The sequence below is a fragment of the Trachinotus anak genome, unplaced genomic scaffold, assembly GCF_046630095.1.
Source record: "Trachinotus anak isolate AG129_WGS33_773 ecotype Australia unplaced genomic scaffold, CSIRO_AGI_Tana_v1 ptg000015l, whole genome shotgun sequence".
Classification (NCBI taxonomy): Eukaryota; Metazoa; Chordata; class Actinopteri; order Carangiformes; family Carangidae; genus Trachinotus; species Trachinotus anak.
The window spans coordinates 12,434,048-12,453,560 of NW_027273866.1; the positions used below are offsets into that span (position 1 = coordinate 12,434,048).

The window sequence follows — 19,513 nt, forward strand, 5'->3', positions numbered from 1 at the left end:
TCAAGGAATAGGATATGTAAAGTGAAATCAAATAAGTTATAGACTACAAAGGTAACAACTTTATACTTACACCTTTTTTTTTTCTTTAATTTTTAAGGGAAAAAAAGTTGGGGCAGCGAAGATACAGCATATTGTAAAGGGCTGGATTTTAATCTAGGTCAGGACCTTAAGGACTCAGTCAGAACAGCACACGCTCCACCAGGGAATCTTATACTTGAAACATTTATTGCTATGTGTAGCTGTGAAAACGTTATGTGCTCAGCATTTCAATGTGTCAGTTCTGTCCTCGGCTGTCCCGGCAACTAGAGGTGTCTGTGGGGTCTCAGATGTGGCTCTCCAGGGCCACTAGCAGTTGTGACTCAACCCGGTCTTATCGCTGCTTCTTCCACAAAAGGTCTTTGAGTGTCTTTAAATGTAAACACCACTCGTACCTGGTCCGAGCTGCAACTGGCCTGCCTCACATCTAATTCATGAAAGGTGTCACACATAAAGCTGTCTCTGCTTTCTGCTCAGAAATATCCTACAAAAAGTACCAATACAACTTTGTAATTATACTCCATTACAAGCAAAAGTCATGTTTTAAAATCCTATATTGATAAAAGTACAGAAGTATAATCAGTTCAATTTACTTAAAGTATAAAAGCACTTTTTTTTGCAGAAAATCTGATTGTATTAGGGGAAGTAGTTAAATACTTTCTCGAAAACTAATCTCATTGGTTCCCAACCTAAGGGTTACAGCCTTCATAGTGGGTCACAAGATAAATCTGAGGGGTCATGACATATCAGAGAGCTTTGCTGCTCTAGGCCTCAAACTGTTATTTGAATTAAACTATTTGAAAAGTTAATAGGGAATATCTCTTTTTGGTGGAAGTGCTAATAACTCATAACCATCTGAAACAAGGAGTCACAAGTCCAAAAGACTGAGAACCACTGGTTTAATCTTTAATTCATGTGTAATATTTTATAAACTGATCATGTGTTTTTTCTGTATTGTTTTAATCTGAATAGTAGCAGGTAACGTAAACTGTCAAATTAATGTAGTGGAGTAGGAAATACAATAATTCACTTCAATTGTGGTGAAATTGAAATGAAAATTTGTATAAAATGGGCACAAATACTTCAAAAATGCACTTAAGTACAGAGTACTTATTGACATCCCACTACTCGTTCTGTAGCTACACCGATGAATGAAGGTGTCAGTTTTGCTCTGTGTGTTCAAACTATGACCAGGACTTTAAAAATATCTTATTACTCATAGGACAAAATAGATCCCTGCTATAAGATATACACTCAACATTTACATTTACTCATCTGACAGAGACTTACAAGTGAGGAACATCACTAAAGCTTCAGTGCAGTAGGAAACCTTGGTGTCAGTACTAAATAATGGATCAGTTCTACCTTTCCTGAGGATTTAATGTTCATGATTATTTGAATTACTTGAGACAGAAGACATTGAAGCAATTTGATAAAGCACTGTTTTACAAATAAAATGCTTATAATTTGATAAATGTAGGTCTCAAAACTCGATTTTGACATAGGAACCGTTTACAAGACCAGAGCCATGAGATGGGGATCCCATAGTGGATATTGTGCATCAGTGCAAATTTACAAAAAAATAAATTAATTAATCCAGTAATGTAGAACCATATGGCGTGGAGTAAACTTGAGGCTTTCGGGCCCCCTGGTGGTCTGGGGTAGCTTCCCACTGTGCTCGGTGGGAATCCAGCCATCGTTACATTAAAACATCTTTTTTTTTTCTCTCTCTCTTTTGCTTCATTATGACCACTTTCGCCACTCACGTGTTCTCCGAGATGGCTCAGGATTTTTTCCGAGCCGCACCTGAACGCAGCAGCAGCTCGCCGCCGGAACAGACGGCCGCACATTCGCTGCCCCGTGAGTGGCGGAGGCGGAGGCTTGATCACCGGGCGAGTCCGCCAATCAGAGCCGGCCCGGGGCTCCGGAGCTCCCCCCGCCGCGGTGGATGGCCTGGCTGCACATTCCTCATATTCCTGGGCTCGATAGCGGAGGAACGCTGCGTCGAGACGACACCAGCCGAAAACACGACGGATTTCCACAGCTCATGACACTTTCAAAGGGCACGTAAGGTTGTTTTTTTTTAATCTCACTTTATTATTCTTTTAAAACGTCCTTAAGTTTCCTCTTTAAACTTGGTTTAAACGGAGCTCGTCTCTGCCCACTGAAGTCCGGGCACCGTTCAGGGGTTAGAGGTTGTTCTTGAGGGGGGTCCTGAGTAAAAGAAGTAAGATAGAGTGAAATTATTCTCTTTTTTTTACGAGTTTAAGGAGAGAAAAATGAACGAATAAGTTCTTTAACTATCATTTTACTTAATTACTACATTAAGTAATACCAAGCAGCTTTAATCTTCTCAGATGGAGGTCAAACGCTCATCAAATAGGTTTCATGTGTACCTTTTTTTTTTTTATTATTAGTAAAACATCTGTGAGACAATGATCTGTAGGAAACTAATGTCTGTATGGATGAGTAAAGTCGGTTCAGCCTGCAGGGGTGGCTCTATGAGTCACTACAGTCACAATGTTCACTCATCAAATGTCTCAAATGAAAAAACAAAACAAAACAAACCTCTCACATCCACCCTGTAAACTTGTGCAGTTTAGTCAATATTTGTGTGTAGTTGTATTTTCGATGTCAGTTCCACTTTTTTAAAGAAGAGCTGTTGAAGTGAAAGTAAATGGAAAAGTAGCCATGTTTGCAGGGTTGGTGCTCTTACATAAACTGGATGCAGGGTTTACTACACGGTAGTGCAGCCTGATGAGATCCCACATGTGTCTCAGCTACTGTTGTCAAAGTTGGTTTCTCATTTATTGTCAATTGGGCAAAGTCTCTACCAGTGACTTTTAAAATCGCAGGTGCTTGTGTCTCAGAGCTGAAATGATTAATCAATTAATCAACCTGTAGAAAATAATCGGTAACAATATGATTATCAATTATTTAAGTAATTTTTAAGGAAAATGGCAAAATTTTCGTTTTCAGAGTTTTGTTTATTAATGTTTAGTTGTGTCTCTTTTAGCTTCAGGCTACTCCTCAAAGATCAATATTAAAATCCCAATCACAACATATACACCTCATATACGTCTAATTTTAAATAACTGCACACACATTGGTCGAACACATTGTACGTCATCACATTGTAACTTGTGACCTCTTTATCCATAGATCAAGGTCGATGTTGGGTCGTGGCGTAAAGCGAAAGTGGAGCTGCTTGGAGGAGCTGGAGGCCGAGGTGGTCCCTGCTGCTGCGACAGAGGAAAAGGAGCAGAATGGGGAGGAGGGCAGGGAGGACGCGGGTGGGCTCCTCGTGGGTCCGTCCAAATCCGAAATGAACCACCTGCAGCAGCGTCAGTTGGTGCTCGGCCTCTGCTTGGAGAAGCTCCAGCGCTACCAGGCCGGGATGGAGCTCAGCCTTCGTCGCTCCGTGCTGCTCATCAACACGCTCAGGCAGATCCAGGAGGACATGCGGAGCGACGGGGAGGGAACCTGCAGCCCGGATGTACTCCTCAACGGCGTCCACCCTGACTCCTGTATTCTCAGGGACGACTTCAGGGAGGACATGCCGGTCACATGCCCCGGGTGTGCAGAGGGTGATGGGGATGACCTGTCTCTGTCTCCACCATTGTCTCCTGAATTCCCCTCTCAGGAGGCAAACAGCTCTCCTGACCAGCAGAAATCAGTGCCCGCTGCGACGGTCAGTGCTTTTAGTGATGCAGTAAACGCCATGGGCTACCTCAGCGACCTTGCCCTGGACGACATCTTTGAGGACATTGACACATCAATGTACGAGACTTCAGATCTGCCTTCTGCATGGGCATCAGGCTCTTTGTGGCCCGTCAGTGTGTCGCTCTGGGCGGACGAGGACGTGAAAATGCGCTCCCCGAGCCACGGCTCACCTGGGAGTCTTCAGTCGTGTCTAATGGACCTGAATGAGCTGGACCACATCATGGAGATTCTGGTAAAGTCTTGATCACCAAGACGAACTCGTGAACATTTACTTCACTTGGTTAATCAAGGATTTGGAATCTGATTGCAGCTACTCTGACTGAGGACACTGACTGTGGAGTCGGGGAACAAAGACTGATTTTAGGGTTGATGAACTGGAGAATTTAAGGCTCCATTTGACATTTTGGTTGAAACTGTATTAAACTACAGATGGTTTTAGGTAGAATAAAACACTAATTCCCACCTCATTCATAAGGAACTATCCAGCATTATGAACAAGCTGGTGCCTCAAATTAGAGATGAAATATTCATTGTAGTGGATGACGAATCCAAAGTAAAGTGTCTCATAATATTAGGAAAATCCACTTTGCAGTGTTTTTGTGGTTGACCAAACATACTCTAGGGGACGTAAGGGCATGAAGTTAAATGGTTGAAAATACTGCAGTAAGGTAAGGCAGAAACAATTAACCAATTAACTGATTGACAGAAAAACTTTGATATCGATTAATTAGTTAAGTCATCTGTCAAGCAAAAGTACAGATCCTAGCTACTCAAATGAGAGAATTTGCAGCTTTTCTCTGTACCAATTTAAGGTGTTGCCTTGGGCCCTGGGTAAGTGTGATGGGCATTTTTAAAAACTATTTTCTGACATTGAAGCATGAATCAGTCATTTAAGAAAACAATTGGCAGATTAATCAACGAAAACAATTGTTAATTGCAGCTTTACATCAATCAGATATGACTTTGGATGCTCAACAACGCTGTTTAAAGTCAGTATACCTAAAGAGTATTGCAACACTTGTGAAGGAAATGTTGTAACAGACAGGATCAGACACCACAACTTGATGCCATGTGTAAGAGTTTCAAAGGTGGATTTTCCCTCATTTGGTAAAATTGTAAATGCAGGTGGAGCCTTAAATATCTCATGTGTTTATGACACCTTTCTCTCCTGTTTTGTCAAGTTTGAGTAAAAGTAGCAGCAGCTCTGAGTGAATCCACTGCTCAGGATGAAGGAACCTGAGCTGCCGGGGGCTGTGTGTCACTCGGGCTGTTCGATCAGACCTGGGTTGATTATTAATTGAAATCCCATCAATTACTAAAGAGGGTGTGCTTGAGCCAGCCAGGAGGGCAGAGGCCCGGGTTTCCCTTCAGCACTGGGACTGAATGGTTTTTATTGCACCATGTAGGATCTTTAAATTAGAAATGGACATCAGCCAAAACTCTTGTGGCTTTGGTCGTCCGGCAGTCGGAGGGTGGACCATTTGGCTGGTGAAAGAGAGAATGTGGTCACTGAATCTGGGGATTTACTAGCCAAAGAAGCAAGCTTCCAGTCCTCGGATTTTAATGCCACGCTCATGTTGTATCACAAGAAGCGGGAAAATGGGATGACGTCTCAGTCCAGCAGAGAAAGGGTAAAATGTTTGACTTGTTGTGACGCCTTTATCTAATATTATTCTTATTTATGAATGAAAAATCAACCACAAACAGATATTACTTGTGCTTTGTATGTAGAGTCTGTTGTTTGGGTGTGAGTGTAACTTATCATTTAGATTCTTTATGGACTTAATGGTGTGTTGGCTGCCATGTCCGTTGCTTTTGTTGACCCTCTTGCGCCATTTGTGACACCAAATGGGACAAACTATCAGAACCTGTACAAGAAACACACTCAGTTATTCCTCGTTGGCAGCTTGTATTTTACGGTAAATCCAACATGACATGAACGCAGCATAAAACATGTATTTTAAATAGTAATGTAATCCCAGTCTGGTTCTGACTGAGGAGCTGATTGCCTCAAGTCAACAATCAGGAAAACTTTGCCATGTCTCAGAATTGTAAATGATAACAGAAGCCTATGTATTTTTATGGCCTTGATGGTGTGAATTTTTATTCCAATGTTGGGATTTAAAAAAAAAAAAAAAAGTTTTATATGTGTTTCTACCTGAAACTCCAATGTCCCGTCCAGTAGAAGTGATGCAGTGAGTGGAAGGTTGTGATGAATCAAATGCTTGACCTCCACTATATGTGGTTTACTCCCGTTCTACCTCCTGATGTCTGTTTATTGTCAGTTAACCTGGACACTCCTGTTTCACACTGTGAGCCATAGACTTTCTGTTACTGATAGAAACAATCTAGTGTTGTTTATTTCACTGTTTGATCTCGGCTGAAAATCCAATGCTACCCTGTCAGACCAAAGTAATCCATCCTCACCCCATCTCTGGTCTCATGTCAACAACGTGCCTTACTACTGAACCTAGTTTTCACTCTTGTTGAGGTGTTTGTGGCCATCTGAGCTGAGCTTCATTGATAAAAACCTTAAGATCTGCAGTGAGGTGTTATGTAAAGCACAGAGCCATCATCGTTTCTTCCCTCTTTTCTTGGCCCTTTTTCCGCGCTCAGTGAACACTACTGCCATAAGAGCTTAATGTATCCTGACAGGCTGACAGTGAACTAGCTGAGGGAGGAGGTGGCAGCCAGGGCCAGGAGGGAAAAATAAGAGGAGAATGTGGAGGAGGAGGAGGAGGAGGAGGAGGAGGAGGGGTGGGAGGAAGCAGCTTGCGTCACTTGTTCAGTAGGAGGGGTTTAGAGCTTGTTTTTGCCCAGACTCAGACCACGGACCAATCACATGAGATGTACGAGGAGCGCACTGCTGCTTCAACAACAACTTGTTTTTGCTCCTAATGGCTCTGCACAGACAGGCAGTGTGAATCAGTTGGATTTCAGCCGTGAAATAAACCACTTCTGTTTTTTTTTCTTCACTTATGTAATCTATCAGACAGGACTGACTACATAAACAGAAAGCTGCAGTGTTATTTATAATTGTATGAAAGAGTGTCAGCAGGGTCTATAAAGCACAAGCTGTATACTGTTGATGCCTATTACAAGTGTAAGTGAAGGAAGAGTTTGCTGGGTAATAAGATGATAATTGATAATGTAATGTATTTTTTGTGAAATATTTTATAGATTTTATTCAATAATAAAGTAAAAATACCCTAACTTCATTGTGTGAGTCTTTATTCCTTTGACAAACTGTAAAGTCGGCCTCATGATGAAACGTCACCCAGGATTGTTGGGTAATGTTGACAAAGACTCATATTACATCTACATTACAAACAATGATCATGAAACAGATGATTACACATCATTTCTCGTCATTTTTGCCAACCTCTCAGAAAAACATGCCTTACTACACGCCAGCCATGCATGCACAATGAGGTATTAGTCAATTAATTATTGATTCTATGTGGTTTATAGTAAGGCTCTGTTTTTTTTTTCTATTGCATGGGCTTTTACGCCCTGAGCGTTGCTTCCTAGGCAAACATTCCTCTAAGGCTTCAGCAAAATCCTGCCTTCCCTGAACAGCTTAACCCCAATCAGAATATTAAACACATATTTCATGCAACATTTGAATGTTAGCGGTTGTTAAAGACAGTACGCAACCTGAGAGTCTCAGCTCAGGGCATCCAGTGCCCTAGCTTTTTTTCCATGCAAGACTGAGGAGCCAGATGAAAGCCAAGGCTGCCCTCTGGTGGCCATTTGATGGAAAAGCAGATGTGTGCACTTGGTGAGCATGACTGTGCAAATTGAGAAAGTATGTTTAGTGGCATTGATGTTGTTGCCTTGTGTTTCTGCAGCTTCATCACCAACAGCTGGTGTCAGATGCATGGAACCTGATCGATGCACAAAGCCAGCATCTGCGCTTTTTGGTAAAATAAGTACCCTAGGTTCTTATAGTGGGGTAAAGGGCTCCTGGGAATGTCACTTGGTTCAATGGAAACTATCCCAGTCATGTACTGAGTACTGAGAGAGAAGCCTAATCATGTTTCACATCCACTTCTGCTGCAGACACATCTGCAGTTCTACAAGTCTATAAAAAGTGCCAACACCACTAAAGAAAACAACAAAGATAGTATTATCAGTCAAATGTACGTGAGAATTTAAAGTGGACATAATAAAATCATAAACGTGTTAACATGTAAGCAGTATTTAGAAGGTGCATTGCATACAGTTTAATAGTATAAACTTACAATTACATTACTTACATTCAAAAATCCTAAGATTTAGAGTGAGCAGAAACTTGTGCGGTCAGTTAAATGCAGCCAGATAAGTACTGCAACAGAAAAGTCCCATAAAATAGAAACAATCAAATAAAATACCATTTACTCAAACTTAGACTTGAATACTTGTCTGTAGTAAGTGCTCTTGATTACTTTCCACTGTCAATTCTACTTGAACAAAAACAGCAAAAAGCTTCCCATATGGCTGCTTCGGATGAAATTGTATTAAATGTGGCTCCATGAAGCCTAAGTTGTGCCTTTTTCTATTTGTTTACTATATTTAAGAGGGACTGTGCAGATAAACATTGTTAGATAGGAAAAGAAATGCAGCAGATGTAATCAACATAGAAATCTCCTTGTTTTTCCTGCACTTCATGCCTCTCTCAGTGCATCTTTGTGGGTCTAGTTTCACTCTCGAGAATGAGACAGAAGCAGAGTTACAGTAGATGTTGTTGGTGAGAGGAATCTGGTGCTGGAATTCAGGGAGTGGCCACACGAGGAGGAGCAACACGTGAACTACTGCACACAAACACTGCTACTGCTGCTGCCATTTAAACACGTGAAGAGAGCACGTCTGACTGTATAACCACATCTATCTATCTATTTATCTATATTTCTATCTATGAAGGTGTGGTGACAGGATTAATGTCTGCCTGTGGCCCAGCAGAGTGCTGCGGTGTGTTGATGTGGGTTTAATGTTTCTCTGCAGGCAGACATCAGGCTGCTGTGGTGCAGTGAAGCTGGGATTTGGCTCGGAAAGCCTCCGTCTACTGGGCTGACTCAGCACACACTCCCAGAACAAACATCCTCTGCTGTTGCTAAACAATGGGATGGACCGACTGGACAGATGGATAGATAGATAGATGGTTAGATAGATAGATCCAACAGCACTTGTTGACTTGTTAATGTGGAACAATTTCAATGTGAAGAAAAGCATGTTTTATCAGTGTAAATGATGTTTAAGGTGTAGAGTAGGGCCGTGTTTGAGACTTTTAACAGCCCAAATAAGCTCTGATGTTGGGCTTGGTCCCTCCTCTGCTCACAGGACTCAAAAATTCACATTTTTTCAAGCCTTACTTAAACTAATAGTCAGGTGACCATATAAACACCGAAGCAGGTTGTTCACACTGTGGGGGATAAAACAGACTTCTTCTTGTGCTAAAATGTATTTGAAGTCTATCTGAAGCCTGAAGTTGCATTCTTTTTAGTATGACATTCGTCTTTTGTTTGTCTTTCCACTGCAGCTCAAAAAGACTGACTTCAACTCAGACAACTGAAACTTCATAAAAACTTCACAGAATGAGCACAGTAGATTTTGTCCCCAATCACTTACAGTAAACGTACATTGGGAAGGAACCTCTTAATGACCAGGAAGTATGATTACAGCAAGAACAGTTTCAATGTACACGTGGGACGGACTCTAACAAACCGTGAGAAAGTTTAAAAAACACCAAAGTATAAATGAGTGTATAGGTTTGGACTAATTGGGTTGGGATACATTGTGTTCAGAAAAATGTGAGGTCACTGTGACCTTGACCTTTGACCTCCTTATAGTCAGTTCATCCTTGAGTCGCAGTGAATGCTTGTACCATTCTCTCAAGGTGATCTTGAGATATCATGTTCATGACAATGGGACGAACGGACGGACGGACGGACGGACACCCCGAGAACATAATGCATCCGGCCACGGCTGTCGCTGGCGTGGAGGCATAAAAATGACTGAAACCTTGTGACTCTGCAAGTAACGTCTCAGCTTCTCTCCTGGTTAAGACAGATGCGGAGATGTGTCTGAAAGACTACATGACCCTGAGTAACAAATTCCTTTCTGTCTGATTATCTGTAAGTGATTCACAAGCTCCTTCAGACACTGTGGAGATTCAAGTGCAGGTCCAGGACGTGACCTGAACACCCGCGTTTGTGGAGAAATGGATTTGAAAAGGCATCATTGATTCTTCACAGGGACACAAATTAACTGCTGGTATGTTGTTTTTCATGAGCAGACACACTGACTGACTGTATGACAGACAGACAGACAGAGCATAAGCCAAAGTGGTCTGTAGCCAGACGTTCTTGGAAAGGCTGTGACCCCAGACCACATGGACCCACTAATTGAAAGGAGGAAGAAGGGGAGGTTTGAGACCAGGTCATTTCCAAACAGCCACCGCCAAACTTTATCTCTCATTGAATCTGACTCGATGCATTTTTTTAAACTGATTTGAAATATAGTAGAAATAATGACATTTTGGAGAACAAGTTTTGGAAGTTAGTGTTATGGCAACACTAACATTTTTTGACAACACAATGAAAACATGAAACGACAATAGTAATTCCATTTTCAACATAATCCTGAAAATTTGGACCAAAGTAATATTAGTGCCAGTGGTGGAGAATAACATACTTCACTTGAGTGTTTCTATTTTGTGCAACTTTCTACTCCATTACACTTCAGAGGGAAATATTGTACTTTTGACCTCACTACATTTGTTTCACATCAACAGTTACTGATGAAGATTTTCCATACAAATACTTGAGTCTTTACTTTCACCTGCTACAACATAAAATGCTGCATGCAAACCTACAATAATGCATCTGTTATAATAACAATCCTATCGTTTAATATCAAACTGACAAGGGACTTTTAAATTTTAAATGGAGGACTTTTACTTGTGACGGATTATTGTTATTTCTACTGAAGCAAAAGATCTGGATTCTTTCCCTATAACTGATTAGAAAATACTGATATTAAGAAGAGAGATGAGTCATTTAAACAGAATAGACTATAAACTGTGTATGTGTGTGTCCTTGTACTTCTATCTTTGTGAGGACCAGTTGAGTTATAGACCTTATGGAGTGAGGACATTTTTTTGGAAACGGGAAGACATTCTGGCCGATCCTCACTTTCTGACGCAGCTCCAAAGAACTGTGTGAGTGTTAAGACCGGGTTTTGGGGTTAGGGGTAGAATCAGGTCCAGGTTAGGGTAAGGGTAGGGGTTAGGCATTTAGTTGTGATGGTTAAAGTTAGGGCATTATATCAATGAGTGTCCTCACCATGATAGGAAAACAAGTATGTGTGTGTGTGTGTGTGTGTGTGTGTGTGTGTGTGTGTGTGTGTGTGTGTGTGTGTGTGTGTGTGTGTGTGTGTGTGTGTGGTCCTGGAGACACCTACTGTAGCAGGAACTAGCACAGAGGTGGTGTTCAGTATTTGGCAGGTGTTTATATGTCTGTCTGTGGACAGATTTTGTCACAGTGACAGCATCACAACCTGCAAGATACAGTCATGAAACTTCACAGGTGTGTAGTTGAGATCAAAATGAAGGCCGAGCTCAAAGATGGGGGTGGTCAGACTCATGAGGACTGAATACTCATGAAATAATACAGTAATAATGACTGAGAACTCATGGGAGGGAACATCAACATGGTGTAATTTAAAGATGATTCCTAGATAATCTCTGGACTCCTGTGGGTTACAGTCCTTGAACAACAGTGAGACTATAACACGTGGCTTTGCTGCCTGCACGGTTCAATCTAATTTTCTCCCAAATGAATTATAAATGTGGGTAATTAAAGGCAGAGTAGAAACTATTAGTCATGTCTGCCACTGGTCGCATGTAGATGAAACACATGCATATGGCGGACGTGATTTCACTAACGTGCATAGAGGTCCATCATGTGGTCATCACATGACAGAGGGACAGATTTTTGACTTGTATGCTGTGATTAAATTGATTATACACATTAGTTATAGGCTTTTCAGTCAAGCTTTTCATTTCAATTCAATCCAATTCTGCTTATAGACCCCTGTAAAGACAATTGAATACAGCAGCTCACTACAGTGGTCAGGAGATATAAGATATACAGAGTCTGAGATGCTCAGTGATGTTATACTACAAAACTATGGAAAAGCTAGATTTATCTGAACTTAATGTATCCTTATATTAATTTATCTTAGATGCCTTGTTCGCTTTTTTCCATTAGTTTAATTCCTTGAATCTATACTCTTTCTTACTTTCATACTTGTCACTTTTTTACCTTTTGTTGATCTGTCATTTCATTATTTAGAAAGGCCTCAGTCACTGTTGGATTGGTTGTACAGCTCTTTTTTAAAACTTGTGCACAGCTCTCAGAGATAAAAATATTAAAAAAACAAAAAATGTTCAGGGTATGATTCAGTGTGGAACAAGCACATAATATGTTTATGTGCAGTTAAATATCCCACTCATCAGTCATTACAAGATGAAGCATGTGGGTCGTATCCTCTCAATACCAAACTGACTCTGGAATCCATGTAATGACTGTTTCCCACTGTTATAACAATAAATCAAACTTGCTCGGTGCTCAGTCACTTAATTCACAGGTGCTGACAGAGTTGAGAAACTGAATATGTAACTTTACCTGTACATGCAGAGATTTGAAGCAGCAACCTTCCAGCCTCCAGTTCACCTCTGTGGCTGTTCCTTAAGCTGAAAGAAATAAGGGAGAAAACACAGTCAGAACATAAAGGGAAGTAAACTCAGTGTAAAAACATATGGCATCTAACTATAAATCATTTCCATATTCAAGTACATTATGGTTGTCCTTATATTACCCACATACTGATCACATTTTTCTTTCTGTGAGCAACAATATGAATAAAGCCATGTGATAAACATTTACACAGAGTGAGTAATAAATTCATTTTTCATAAATAACTGCAGCTCAGATTATGTGAAGTCAACATGTCTATGCAGCAGCTTGAACATGTCTACTGTCTCCACCTTTGGTAATTTTTATGTCCATGGAGAATGAAATCATGCTGTATGCATGAAGACCAAATCCATTCCCAACACTGCTGAGTAGAAAGCATGGCAATCAAAATCACCAACTAGAGAGATATTCATCCCTCTTACACAACTCGCCACTGCTGGCATTTCAACACAGCTGAGACGAATCTCCTTTGGTAAAAAACATGAAACCACAGGACTTAACATGACCACAATCAACATATCTCAAATTAATGATGATATGTGGACATAACTACCATAAACAAATAAGAACATTGGTATTTCATGCTGGCAGAACTGTTTGTGTTGGTGTTTTTCAAACACATTCCAATAAACCCAGTTGCAGAGAGTAACTATGTTCTTTGATATTACTTCATATGCGTACTAAATTCTCAATTTATTTAAAGTGTGTTACATGTAAACAACTAAATAAAATAAAATACCCAACATATTTGTTCTTGTGAGTGGTATTGATCAGGTGCAACTATTTTCCCACTGTTAATTCAAGAATAATAAAAACACTGCAGACAGTTTAAATTATGGTATCCAGGGCTTCCTGGTCGCCTCGGGGTCTAATATATTGGCCATGTAATCACAAAGTTCAAGTTGGGCTAAAGACCTTTCCTACGTGTCAGTTCATGTCTTTCCAGTCATTTGTGTCACATCGCCATGTCAACTATTTCATAAAAACAAAATTGTCAAAATAAATCTCTTAAAAAAACAAAACTGTATCGTCAAGATGACCAAATCAAATCCTTATTTATCATGAATGTAGAGCTGTGAATGAAAACTGCACCAGTTCAACAGTTTTTCTGCCCTCGTTACCTGCTTTACAGATGAGGAATTGGAGAGTAGAGAATTCACTTTTAAGAACAAATGCAACGTTGTAAAACACAGTGTCATCATCGGCAAAGAATCTAAACAAATAAGAAGATCTGTTGTAATGCTGCCTAATTGTGTCAGTTAAAAACTGTCTACACCTACGTAAAACAATAAAACAAAGTATTAGACAAACTAAAATGTGTGACTTGATAGGGGATCACTAAAGTTATCACAATTTCTCCGAACAGGAAACATGACTATTTGTACCACATTTCATGGTGATCCGTCCAAAAGTTGTTGTGAAATTTGGCGCTAGAAGGAAATCCATGCACTAGTTGTTAAGATACTTCAGTTTGTATCAAACTGGCTGACTGACCGGCGGACAGACTGAAATTATCATCCCTAAACTCACAGTGCAAGCGTGGATAAAGATGAAAAATCAAAGAGTTTTATCAGGCTAATTAGCTTCTGTATTTGCATTTGTAATAGTTTTTTGCTCTTTAACTTATGCAACTGAAGTGCAGAAATATGCTGGCTGCCCTGAAGTAGGGAACCTATAGGGAACCTATATGTCTTCCCCATGTGCTGAATTAAAATCATTGTGACTCCGGTGGGGCATACAGATCAATTACAGTCTTATCTAGCATATTCCTACAGAAACCTCAAGCATTAAGTTCGGCCTAAGAATATATGGTATGAAGTCTGTGGTATGTGTCTGCATGCATGCTGTGTGTGTGTCCTTGTTTCTGAACATGCATTATAAGGCCTCAGTAACATGTGATGCTGTCTTGTCTTTGGAATCACCAGGTTTGCTTTTCACACTGCGTTGTGTGGAACGCTCTTTAGGTTCGATTTCTCTGGGAACTGAAGTGCACTCAACCTTCTCACCAAGTCACTCACCTTTCCAGAAATTTTCACAGCAGGTTAACTGCAACAAATCCATTTATTCTTTATTAAGCAATATGTTTTGTGAGACTGGCATATTCATGGTGGCTTTTCTGGTCAAATTTCTCTGCCCCTCCACATATTTTTTTACAAATATCTAGGAGATATAAAAAGCTTACTTTTGGCCATCAACTCCTGAGGAAAATATTTGGCTGTTTAGCTGCTAAATGCTCAGCTATGTTTACCGGCTGTTTTTTTTGGGTTTTTTTTTTTGAGATTTTACTCTTCAAGCAGCTGCAAAACGACACCATGAGAGCAATGAGGGTGAACCAGAGCAGTTAAGTTATGGGTCAGGCAGATAAACAAGAAGCTGAAACTCATTATAAAGCTCCAGAGCTGCAGATTCAAGTGATAAGTCTCTGTAGGTTCATCAGTACCAGTAACCTCTTTCACATTGTTTGATTATTATCATGTGATGTATTGTTATTGTAATGTGTAAATTGGTTATAGCCACTTAAGGGTGTTGTCCATACTGGGGCATCAGTGTGGGAATCATAGCCCTTCTTACCTTGTAACCATGTGCATTCAAAGGTTCAAAGGGCTACAAATTCTATATGGTTCAGATGTGGATGTAAACACCCACACTGACTTAAAGCAATGCAAACAGTATGCAGCTTCTTCTGATGTTTATCAGATGGTGATAGATGGGGTTTTATCACATGAATGTAATGTCATGGGACAATTAAGATTTGATTTGATCATGTTATACACATTAAATTAAAATAATGTGATTTAAATCTTTGGGATATACAGATAATACGTCACTAAGAGCTCCAACTACACCAGCTGCTAAAACAGTTTCATGTCTGCGGAAACGCACTCAGGACACAAGTAACATCAGGCCTTTAAAAACATTCCTGGAAAATGTTTAAAAGGACACAGTGACTGTAACAGATTTTATCACCAGGTTTTACATGAAGTTTAATATGTGTTTCTTTAACCAGAGTTAATATTGATTATTATCTGCTAGACAGTTATTAGACTCAGAAGTTTGACTTTCTATTGTGTCAAATTGTTATTTGCTTATGTGCAAATACTATTACTGTCTGCAAACAAAAAGAAAGCAGAGTCAGTTTAAATGTGTGTGATTTTGCTATCTTTGGCCACATTATTACACAGTCAAAAGGATAGTTGTATGCACAAGTTTGTGCACCATTAGAATGATATATGTTACAGATTTTTTGTAGTGAAACAACCCCTGCAGCAGACAGACATTAAAAATTAGCCTTTCTTCAAATGTGAATGCACTGTTACTTTTTGAGAAGGTCACTGTCCAACATGTTACCTGAGACGGATAAACAACAAACCACAGGACAGAAAAATCGGTCTGTTGTGGCGCGTTGGCGCTGATGTCCACGTTGTTCTGACTCATGTCTTTTCATCATCTCGTCTTCTCAAGTAACATGCTTTCTGATGAATGCTTCAAAAATTAAATTTTATACATATATGATTGGAAAATAAACAACAAACATCAATGTGGTATTTGGCACAAGTGGCAGAGAGGACTGCAGCTGTTCAGCCTGTGGTAAATGTTTTTTCTGCCTCTCTCTGGACAGAAATTGATTTAGGTTTTGAAATGTTTTTTTGAACTTGAGCCAAGACTAAATGCTGTGTCACTTTGGCTGCTCTTGGCCAAGAAGAAGAAGAAGAAGAAAAAGAAAAGATGTAAAGAGATTAGCTCATCTGTCTGGATTTGCCATGACTTGAATGCAGATTCAGAGAAACGACATTTATAAAAATCAGAAATGCAGAGTTGTTTGAAGCAGAAAAGGAAGCTGGAACATAGAATTTATCATTAAATTAGTTTAACTGCAGTTTGATTGTGATGTATAATGGGTAAAATAACTAATTATTCCCTCCAAAATAAATTATTCTTAATTTTGTTTTATCAGATTGAATGACTGCATAACTGGGAAGGAACCAGACATGACCATGCCTAAAGATACTTGTCCTGATACCTGAGAATGTTATTTTTGCCCCGCTGCGGTAGACACACCCATCCTAGAGACTAAACACTGCAAGTATAACTTAGTAATACTGCTGCAATTTTTTTTGTTTTCATACTTGCTTTGTTGTTTGCTTCATGTCATTTTGTACAGACATGTCAAACACTGCACACAGCAGGAAAAAACATAAACACACACTTGAGACAGGTCTGGATGATACGAGCCATCTGATACCTGTGCTTACTGTCACCACAGCGCTGCTTAGCATTTCTGTGGTATTGATCTGTGTGCTCCGTCCAACATGGCTAATGCACTGCTAGCTTCACTCTCAGGTCCAAATATCACTTAGAGCGGGGGCGGGCGGGGTCGGGGCAGTGATGATTTGCTTAGATTTGTGGGATATCGGCCAGCGGGCAGGTAAAACATCCACATGGATTTTCTAATACAACCTGGTGCTGACACAGGGGATGTGTGCAAACAGCCACTTGGGCTGTTAAAGGGACAATCCACCCTAAATTCATGTAACTTTATTATAAAAACTTCTGCTGCAATTAAATTCCTACATTTCTCACTTCTTTTTGATGTTTGGTGTAAATTACTTCTACCTATTCATTATCAATTCATCTGAAGATTTCTTTCCACCTGTGAATAACTTCTCACACATCCACCTGTAGTGGTTATGAAAACATCAGAGGGCTGCAATTAATGATTATTCTCATTATCGATTCATCTGCACATTATTTTCTCGATGAGTTGTTTTGTCAATAAAATGTCAGAAATGAATGAAAAATGGCCAAAAGATGACGTCTTTAAGCCTTGTTTTTTCCATAACCCCAATATACTCACTTTAAAAATAATATAAAACAGAAAAACCAAAAATCTTCACAGTTGTTGATGTTATTTTTTCTTTTGATTAACTAAATAATTATTGTTGTCAATAAATTAATTGTTTCACTGTAAGTTTTAAAGAAGACCTGAGAAGAATTAAAGTAAAGACATACCAAAGTGGTTTTTCTTTAAATCAAAACAAACAGCAGCTTCCCAGGTTTGTTCTTTCTGAGTTCCCACATTAGCATCTATAATTCATGATGCACCATTTTTCAACCACTACCTTGATTCTTTGATTCTTCACCATGTGAACACAACACCCTCAGTTTCTATTGTTGCCTTTACATGTGGTCACAGGACGCTTCACACTGTAAGTTAATGAGCTACATGCTGACTGTATCTGTGACACTAAGTGTGACTAAAGTGAACATTCCCACAGAATGAAGCACGACTTGCTGTGCTTAGATTTATCATAACAAGTCTTGTATTTATGAATATTATATTATCAATGAAGGAGATGTCTTCAAATGTCCAATCAATGGTTCAAAAACGAAATATATTCAGTTTACTTTAATACAGAGCAGAGAAAAAGCAGCTAATCCACATATTAACGTCACAGGAGCTGGAAGCACCGAATTTTTGCTTAAAAAATGACAAAAAATTGTCAAAATAGTTGCTAATAAATTTGCTGTCGACTGTGACTGATTGACTAATCATTGCAGCTCTACTTGAAATTTTACTTTTCTCCAAACTCTGTCAGGCTGCAGCCTCACAGGACATCAGCACAGGCTGTGGCTGTAGTGTTTTGATTTCCCTCAATTTCCTCAACCGAAATCAGCTGAAATCTTCATTATCTTGCCTCCATGTCCACAATGAGGCGGTTTAAACTAAGTGTACACAGCATCAAATTGAGTTACCGTTCCATGTCAATAAACTGTTTCACCCCCCTCTCCCTCCCATCACTGCTGGAGCCAGAAGCTGACATCGTGATTGTCCTTGTCCGATTAGGTCGATCAATGAGACTGAACAGAGGAGAGAGGAAGAAGAGGAGGAGTAGAAGGAGAACTGAGGGATATGTCTGTGTGTGCTGAAGAGGGGGGGGGCAGCTCCTCCCATAATTAAGTTAGTGTGCTGCACTGGAGGTCCATGTTTACGGGGCAGGCGAGGGAGTTTCCTTCACTTGGTGGACAGCTCTGAGCGCGGAGAAGGCAGCAGTGAGCTCTCTCTCAGTTCTCTGGTTATTTCTGCAACTCATCCCTCGCTGCACGGTGACTGGCTGACCTGCACACACAGGCTGATCCAGGACGAGGCAGGGGGAAGAGCAGCAGCAGCACCTGCCTAACCCTCCATCACCACCGCCTCCACCGTCCCTCCCTCCATCTCCCCTGCCTGCCGAGGCCAGGACTTGGTTCCTGCCGCCGCCGCCTCCACCACCGCTGCCATCATGTGTGACTGTTTCCACCTGGCCTTCCCCAACTGGCACGCCGCCTCCTCAGGGACGGGTGGGCATCGCTCTCTTTACTCTCCTTCCTCTCTCTGCTCCGTTTTGCCTCTCTCTATGACTGTGTATTTCTGTGCTGCTTCTCCCTGAGCAATTCACTGATTCAGCAGCAGGGTTCAGTAGTGCAGTGGGAGAGAACCCGTTTGAGTGTGTGTTTGTGACGAACAGAGACGGTGAGCGAGTTTAAGGCAGATGGTGCTGATGCTGGGCTGTGTTGCTGACCTGCAGTGAGTGCTGGGTGTGTCTGCAGAGTGCGGGGGAGTGTTTGAGGATGTCATCATCGGGGATGTCAGGCAGCTCTGCACTTCTCCTCTGTTCCTCCTGCTGTGCGTTTGAAGCAGAGGCTGAAAGGCAAACACACACTTACTGTGGCATTCAGTAAAGCAGAAATCAGGAAAAATAGAAGCAATAACTTCCTGGGGGTAAATATGAAGCAGGTGGAGGGAATGTGGGAGGAAAACTATTCCCAAAATTAGGAACCCCCACAGGTCCAAGCTTTACAGCTGCAGGCTTTAAGTGACAGAGGAAGAGCTACTACCTGTGTCTGTCTTACTGCAGTCACTTAAAATTTCTTTTTTCAAGTTTAGGATGTTGAAAGCTCTAAAAGATGTGCATCTCTAGTTTGATACATCCCTTTATGAATTTTTCATGATTGTAAATGCAGGGTTTGAGAGTCAG

At 40.5% G+C, this 19,513-nt stretch overlaps 1 protein-coding gene and 1 long non-coding RNA gene across 7 annotated transcripts in view; one reads left to right on the forward strand and one right to left on the reverse strand.

Moving 5' to 3' along the window:
* The first annotated feature begins 1,561 nt into the window (after positions 1-1,561).
* On the forward strand, positions 1,562-6,972 carry LOC139632609 (SERTA domain-containing protein 3). Of its 3 annotated transcripts, none has more exons than XM_071497645.1 (2): positions 1,562-2,103; positions 3,199-6,972. In XM_071497645.1, exons 1-2 carry the CDS (start codon positions 1,985-1,987, stop codon positions 4,001-4,003), a joined length of 924 nt encoding a protein of 307 aa, XP_071353746.1. In that variant the 5' UTR covers positions 1,562-1,984; the 3' UTR covers positions 4,004-6,972. The 3 variants fall into 3 exon arrangements, with proteins under 3 accessions (XP_071353746.1, XP_071353747.1, XP_071353748.1); XM_071497646.1 differs by having other exon boundaries at positions 1,564-2,108; XM_071497647.1 differs by having other exon boundaries at positions 1,564-2,099.
* Position 6,973: 1 nt separating this feature from the next.
* The window catches only part of LOC139632617 (uncharacterized), a 76,550-nt gene continuing 64,010 nt past the window's right edge, over positions 6,974-19,513 (reverse strand). For all 4 annotated transcript variants that reach the window (XR_011693593.1, XR_011693596.1, XR_011693595.1 and 1 more), the window contains 2 exons: positions 19,058-19,179; positions 6,974-12,493 (listed from right to left, as the gene is read on the reverse strand). This is a non-coding gene — a long non-coding RNA (uncharacterized lncRNA). The remainder of the gene's footprint in view (positions 12,494-19,057; positions 19,180-19,513) is intronic.

What these genes read in the sequence shown, in the direction of transcription:
- LOC139632609 (XM_071497645.1), top strand. Translation starts at nt 1,985, where the DNA reads ATGGCCTGGCTGCACATTCCTCATATTCCTGGGCTCGATAGCGGAGGA. An exon ending in ATGACACTTTCAAAGGGCAC is followed by an intron (nt 2,104 to 3,198) that starts GTAAGGTTGTTT and finishes CTTTATCCATAG; the next exon opens with ATCAAGGTCGATGTTGGGTC.